The 8,015-nt window shown below is 37.6% G+C and overlaps 1 protein-coding gene across 1 annotated transcript; it reads left to right on the forward strand.

Annotated features, from left to right (window-relative positions):
* Positions 1 to 512: 512 nt before the first annotated feature.
* LOC114572566 (indoleamine 2,3-dioxygenase 2-like) lies at positions 513 to 3,995 on the forward strand. The gene is made up of 10 exons (XM_028604244.1): positions 513 to 677; positions 1,105 to 1,200; positions 1,353 to 1,472; positions 2,113 to 2,231; positions 2,419 to 2,433; positions 2,574 to 2,673; positions 2,824 to 2,941; positions 3,057 to 3,108; positions 3,341 to 3,489; positions 3,655 to 3,995. The coding sequence occupies exons 1-10, from the start codon at positions 588 to 590 to the stop codon at positions 3,993 to 3,995; spliced, it is 1,200 nt and encodes a 399-aa protein (XP_028460045.1). The 5' UTR covers positions 513 to 587.
* Positions 3,996 to 8,015: the final 4,020 nt, after the last annotated feature.

Below are 8,015 nucleotides of genomic sequence, written 5' to 3' on the forward strand. Positions count from 1 at the left end.
CAGCAGAAAGCAGAATAATTCCAAACCTTTATCCACAAATACTTTTTTTCTGATATTACATGAAACATTTCAGAGTAAATTTTTTTTTTCCAGCCATCAGAAACAACATAAAACATTTTTTTCTCCAATAATTGATCCATGTACATGAGTTTGGAACAGACAGCAGTTGTGTGTATTATTCAATTGTTTGGTCTGTTTGTCTCAATAACAGACTCAAATATAAACTGCATAAGGTTGAGCCATATAAACATAATATGTCACTAGTTCATTTTGCACAAAGTGTGCAAGTATAATCTTGATATTTTCTGTTTCTGTTTCAATTTCTTTTATCATTGCCACAAATCAGAAAATATTCAGGGAATTTCAGCTTTACCCTGTGAACTCTTAATTTTACAATCACAGAGATCTGATTGGCTCTTTGCTGTTGGGAGTGTGCAAAAAGGGAAGTGAAAAAGATATATATATATATATATACTGAGCAAATTCAAAAATTAATATCTGGGCGTCACAATCACAGAGTGATTTACCTCTCAAAGCCGAACTCCTTCAGCACACAGGGTACAGAGAAGGCCTTCATTGCAGAGCAAATGGAGACTAACAGCAGAGAAACACTGAAGGCAGACTTTGATGCTTTTGATATTTCTGAGAAGCTTGGATTTCTCCTTGAAGAGCCACTGGTAAGTTATATTTCTTTCCTCATACAACAGACTATTCTGTCAGTATTTTTTCAGTCAAACTGATCTGAAACAAGCTTACAATATGTCAATAACAATAACATATTCATTTGTTTACCATCGAGGACTATTTCCTCTTTCCTCTATTGCCTTTATATAAGTTTTTGGTCAGCAACAACCTACGGAAATGATATGTAAATGTTGCAAAATGTATATATGAGCATCATTATTATTTCTCAGTTTTCTCCTGCCTACCTCTTGTAAATTGCTTTCTCTTTCTGATTGATAGCTACAGTCATTCCTTGACATGCAGGTCAGGCACCATGGCAAACCTGAGCTGATTATATTACTGATTACACTATACATGAAAATCCCCCCTGCAAAAAATAAAAATCAACATGCAAGTCACTTTATTGTTATTATCGTCTAGACTGACCTTCCAGACTATTATCGGGTATGGTTGGACCTGGCAAATGATCTCACACATCTGATAGAGTCACATAAACTACGGGATCGGGTTCACAAGGTGAGAATGAGCAATGCCTTCCTAATGCAAATCAGAGTTGAGAAACCATGTATGTAAATGTAGACATATAGTTTCATTTGTGGAACCCTTGATGATGATCACTGTTCACTGAGAATGGAAATATAAAAACTGAAAATCTCATCACAATCCAGATGCCGGTCTTGAGTCCCGATCTCTTGATTGACCATCAGGAGCTAAGGCTGGCTCACCTAGTCCTGGGATTCATCAGCATGGGATATGTATGGCAAGAAGGACAATATGCGCCTGCTCAGGTAAAACACTACAGCGCAATGGAATGATGAATCATTAAAAAGAAGATGCATTTCAGTCAATGATGTTTTGGCAATGTGACATATACTGTAACACGACTAAGAGTCTACAGTGGCTCTGTGAGGCTGTACTTTGGCACAGCGATGTGTTATGACAAATGTTTTAAGATAAATAGGTAACTAACATCATCACTATCATCACTATCATCATCATTAACATCAACACGCTAACAAGCTGATGTTAAAAAGGTAGAATGTTTACCATGTTCACCATCTTAGTTTAGCTTGTTAGCATGCTAACGTGTTAATTGGCACTGAACATAAAGTGCACCTGGTGAGAATGTAATTTAGTACTGTATTGATTTGTACCAATTCATTCAGTAGAAGCTGAGATATTTCACAGGATAAGTGAAAGCATTGACCAAGAAGTGGCATTAGAGGAGAAGTCAGGGAAATCATCAAATTCAGTAAGATCCATTCTCTGGGCCAAATCCATTCATAGTTGTTGAGATATTTCAGTCTAGATCAAAGTGGTGGACTGACCAACAGCCATTGCCTTCCCTGGAGACATACAGATAGCGTGACTAAAAACCATCAGCCATCACTACCCGTTTTAAACTTTACTATTACGCTTGTTTGACAGATTCTTCCAAAAGCCCTTGCCTTGCCATATTGCCTGATATCTTGTAAGCTCGGCCTTCCACCCATCCTGACTTATGCAGATTCAGTTTTAGCCAACTGGAAATTAAAGGATCCCACAGGGTGAGTAATGTTGTTTTATTGCCTTATTTAATGACTTGACTTCATGTCCAAGTCCACAGACAGTCTTTTATTATAATAGTAACATTGCAATAAAACTGTATATGTCTTATTTTCACTCACAAAGAAAAAAACGATGTATCTCTTTCTTCATTGAAAACACTAGCTTCTCTTTTCATTTTCATTTTAGGGATATGGAAATTGGGTGAGTAGAAAGAAAAGGAAAACTCATTCACTGTCACATTGTTTTGAATTTCTCAACTGCACTTTGCACACATGATTTTTGTAATCTGGTACTTGTGATGTTCAGCTCATTTATTTTCAAAACATCATTTTCAAAAATAGGAACATGGACTTGATAGTTTCCTTTCCTGGTGGTGAGAGTTGCAGGGGATTTTTCCTGGTGTCATTGTTGGTCGAGATGGCTGCCAGTTCAGGCGTAACGGTTAGTTGTTGCTGTACCTTTTTTATGTTAACTCTTTCTGAACCTCAGCCTGATTCTGTCTGTTCATATTTCCCCTTGCTTTTTTGGGTTCCAGCCACATAATTCCCTTCCCTTGTCACTTAGTGATGGATTTTTTTCAACTCTAACCAGGGGGCTCTGGAGGTGATGTATTCTATGAAAACCTCGGACCTCAGTGGCATACAGAAAGGTCTCGTCAAAGTAACTCAGTCTTTGAAGAAGATGACAGAGACGTTCAAACTCATGCACAGTAAGTTTGAACTAAACCTAGCTCATTCGAAATGTAATCAATTTACATGCTGTGTCTTTTATGAAGGCAGGGGAATTCAAGATAATTAGAAAAACTGAATTTATGCTCTTTCTAGATCATGTGGATCCAACTGCCTTTCATGGAACATTGCGAATTTTTGTCTCAGGGTGAGTTTTAGGGCCGTTACAATAGCCTGCATACTGAAGTTATTCATGATTTATAAATATTTATCTCATCTGGTGCAGATGAAATGATGAATGTCCCTTCTGCCTCTACCGTCCTATTGTACTTTTCTCTATTGCTGTTATGTATGTTTAACTGGATAACATGTCAAATGGTACTGTGTGCTTCTAATTGCATCTATAAAACAGAGGTTGTATGTGGTCTAAACTGTTTTAGGTGGCGAGACAACCCCATGCTTCCAAATGGGCTGTTGTATGAAGGTGTGAGCGATGAGCCAATTTTGTTATCAGGCGGAAGTGCAGCCCAGAGTTCAACCATTCAGTGCTTTGATGCTTTACTGTGCATCCAGCATAAGGATGATACAGGTAAAAATGCATTTCCCTTTTGACCCCATCAGATGCTTCTCATGAATGAATCACTGTTTGTGCAGTCAGTTGATTGCTCTGACAGAAAATGTTTCCAGAAACAGTTGTTATTTTCTTTCTTTCAAAGTCTCGTTTTTGCTCTCTTCATTGATTCGGCCTATTTAGGATCCTTCCTGACACGCATGAGGGAATACATGCCTCCTGCCCACCGTCAGCTGATAGAAACTCTGTCTGTCTGTCCTCTGCGAGACTTCATCCTGTCCCACTCCAGCTCTGATCTCTGCCAGGCCTACAACTCCTGTGTCTCAGCACTGGTGGATTTACGGAACTACCACCTCAATACTGTGACCAAGTATATCATTGTGCCCGGTAATCAGGCCCGCGCCATGGGGTGCCCGATGAGAGGTGTGGGCATTGCGCTGAATGAAACAGGGACAGGCGGATCCAATCTTATGTTATTCCTCAAGAGTGTTCGTGACACCACTCAAAAAGCACTAATTTTATAGAGGCCATCTGCTTCAAAAGAAACTGAAATGTGATATATATATATATATATATATATATATATATATATATATATATATATATATATACATATTAGGGCTGTCAGCATTAAAGCGTTAATCGCGGCGCAATTAAGGGCCGATCATAAGGCATACTTTTTTTTTTTTATCGCATTAATTGCATGCCGCAATTTATTCATTTATTTTCACTTTACTTGGCTTCACGTCGTGCCTAACAGGCTACTATTTTGACCCTTTGCCGCACCTTTACTTATCATCAAGCTGCCATACTTCAATTTTATAGTCTGTGAGTGGTATTAACCTGTTGGCTTAATGTCCATAGTCAAATAAGCTAGCTAGCTACAAACTAGTGTTAGCCTACATTTAATCACTATTTAATCGGTGCAGGGAAACATTTAGCAAGATATTCATATTAAATCATTGTCCCTGGCCCTTTTAGCAGACTTAACAACAGTTGAGTCAGCAGCACCCCAGTCTCCCCCTAACTGTGCCCCTCCCTGTCCCAGTGAAGGTGAGCAACATTGTTTTCAATGACATGCCTGTTATTTGAGAGAAAAGTTTGGGTTTCCAGGAGTCCTTTGTTCTTATTCATACCTTTTAATTTGATGTCACTGGTACTGTTAGTTTGTTATGACCATATTCCAAACCTCAAAACCTTTTGATTTAGTGATCACTTGATCTGTTTTGTAGCACTATAATAACCCTGGTGTGGAAATTCCATTTTACATGTCCACTTTATTTTCTTGTTGGCATATATGTGCAGCTAAGTTAAAAAATCAGCTGTTTTCATTGTTTTGAGAGGATGATGTTAATTTATTTTGATTGGAAAGTTAATATATATTTAAGTTTGTTTGTTTTTCTTTTTTTAAATATTTCATTAATAATTATAATAATAATAATAATAATAATAATAATAATAATATTTTTGTTAAGAAAATTTTCCATTTTGTCAAATTTTAAAATAAAAATACATTGAGACTGTAAAAGATGGCCTTCAGCACATTTTGTATGGTTGCTTTTAATCTTGCATCAAATAGTGAACTGCATACTAGACTTGCATGCATGTACAAATCACCAGCAGTAAATATTGTGCTAGTACTAGTATTGAACTACAAGAAGCAAGCCAGTTGCAAGCAGTGTTCGAACTATACCGTGGCCTTCGGGGGAGCCCACCTTTGGGTCGTGCGCTTGCGACTTACAATGACTTACAAAGATACATAACAGCTACAAGTGTATGCACTACAGGATTTACCCTATCATATCATACTTTATCGACAGGAGTAGATAGGTCAAATAGCAAACAGCCAGCCACAAATAGTCTATAAACAAAGTATCAGGCTGTTTTTGAGATTTCACATGAACAATGGTTAAAGTTTCCATCCTTAGAGGGTTAGGATCATCTTCAGCCAGAGTGGACATTATTTCTTCTTTGCCCACTGATTAATGGCCTCCAACGTTTATATTTTTTCTGCGAATCTTTGAGTTAACATGTACTAAACATGAGTTGAATTTGCACTGCAGCGCCGCCACGCCTTGATGCTCATAAGAATAGCATGTATAGTTATCTTTATTGAAGTGAATTGGGTTTAAATCGCAGACATGCATGAATGATATTTTTGCAGTTTTACACATAATAATCCACGATAATCATATTACACAAAACTGAAATAGCACGTCAAATTGACACATTGTCAACATTTTTAGAGACCCCCAAAAATTTCACAAATCACCTTTTCAGAGGAGCCCATGTCTTATTAAGGGGAGCAGAGCTCCCCCTAGCTCCCCCGTAGTTCGCACCCTGGTTGCAAGCCTTTAATTAGAGTTACGTAAAGCTTTTGAAGGGACAGTTAGGTCCTAGAGATGTGGTGACAACAACTGCGCAGAGGGGGTCCAATTAGATTTTTTGTCATGGGGCCCAAAATTCATGGCGGCGCCCCTGAGTCTGCACACTATATTGACTCTGGTAAGTAGTGTTGGGTACCGAAACGTGCCGACCTAAAAAGTAGTAACGAGACCGAATAAGAACGAAAATTTCGGTGCCTCATTTCAGTGTCTGACTTTACACTACACCTGACAGCATGTAACATTAGCCTACCTTTAGCTAACAGCTGGATTAAACACGGTTAAAATGCTGACAGCTAACCTTAAACAGTGTAAAGTGTGACTGTATTTGACCGTAGAGGATTTCAACCCCGGGAGGTAACAGTCTGCTCTGCGGCACAGCAGCTGCCGTTGTCGGAATTAAACAACACAGACGGTGCGTTCGTTCACTTAAAACAGGTAGACTGGTGGTGCATTCACAGTAATTGTAAAATACCCTTTTCCCATCTGGTGGTTGTTTTTGTCGTTCAACAGCAATTTACTGGTGAAATAAGTTGTTATAATTATTACATTATTATTAAATCTTTAATTTTGACAATGGCCTTAACAATAAACAAGTTCCTGACTGTTTAGTACCCTTCTTTTTTTCTTCTTTTCTTTACAGTAAATAAATAATAAATAAATACAAATCTTAAAGTCAAGTTCATAAAGTAACTTTGTTTGCATTCATTTGATTCCCAATCAAGATACCCTGGTAAGAATTGCTTTCCATTGTTAATACATATTAAAAACAGTTCTGACATGCAAAATAATAGAATTTTATTACGTGATAAAACATGCAATTAATTGCAATTAACTATAGAAATTCAGCGATTAATCGCAATTTAAAAAAAATAATTGTTTGACAGCCCTAATATATATATATATATATATATATATATATATATATATATATATATATATATACATATACTAAATTATTATTTTAATTAGTATATACAGGGTTTGTACGGGTGCTTGAAATCCTTGAAAATGCTTGAATTTTTATGTTGTGTTTTCAAGGTTTGAAAAGGGCTTGAATTTTGGATAAAATGCTTGAAAATGCTTGAAATTTTAACTGTATTTCTTTCTCAACAAATACCTAACTTACTGAATAGTTTGTTTATTAAATGGGGAAATAAAATGTTGGAGAGCCTAAAATTAAACCTGCTCGCTGTGTGACTGCGATCTGCCACCATGCCAAGACCCGCCCTAGGAAGCAGCTCGATTGGTTGGGGTTAGGCATTTCACCTTGAGTGGTGTGGAACGATGTGACAGTTATCGAGGCATAGTATCGCTTTTTCTTTTAAAGCCAACCCCCCTTCTTCCCCCCGATAACCATCGCTCTCTAAGCCCGCTTTTGCCGTACAGCCGTTACAGATACTGTCAGCGGGGCGGATGCTTAAGTCTATATTAGAGGAGTTGTTTCGGATACTTCCCTATATTTAATACTGTAGGTATTAAAATATTAGAGGTTCAAATATAATAAATATTGTATTATAACTATTAATAGGTTTCAGATGAATTAATTGAGATACTTCCCTATGGTTCTTAGATTATTTTTAAAGAGACACACACACCCCAAGACTGGCGGGGTTCTCTTCACAGTGGAAACCCGATGACGCGACAAGAGGCTTTTGATTGACAACCTAGATGTCTCCTGTATGTGAAAAACACAGCACACAGAAGATCTTTATAACCAAACAATTACAATTGATTACTCACACTCGGACAGCTGCCTCTGCCGTGGTCACAGTTTTACAGCCTGAAAATCACATTATCTGGGAAGCAATATTGGGACATTAATTCATAGGCAGTCCAAACTTTGTAGGTTGGAAGACAAACATGTTAATATGACTGAACCATTACAAGTTTGTACAGCATGCCTTAGATTTGGAAAAAGGTGTGAAAGGACATTAAGGGTAGCATAAACTTTGAGGGTGCATCAACTGTTTTCCTGGATTTTGACACACAATGACCCAGCTGCATGTCATTTGGCTCAGATCCTCCCACTCAGTGCTCCTCTCCATAGCGGTCTTACTGTATGTTATGTTATGAACCATGAAGATGTTAAACATTTTAAAGGTGATAATTCAGGGTTAGTGAAGTGAACCTGTCGAGTGATTTTGTTTGGGGTAATTG

The sequence above is a fragment of the Perca flavescens genome, chromosome 17, assembly GCF_004354835.1.
Source record: "Perca flavescens isolate YP-PL-M2 chromosome 17, PFLA_1.0, whole genome shotgun sequence".
Classification (NCBI taxonomy): domain Eukaryota; kingdom Metazoa; phylum Chordata; class Actinopteri; order Perciformes; family Percidae; genus Perca; species Perca flavescens.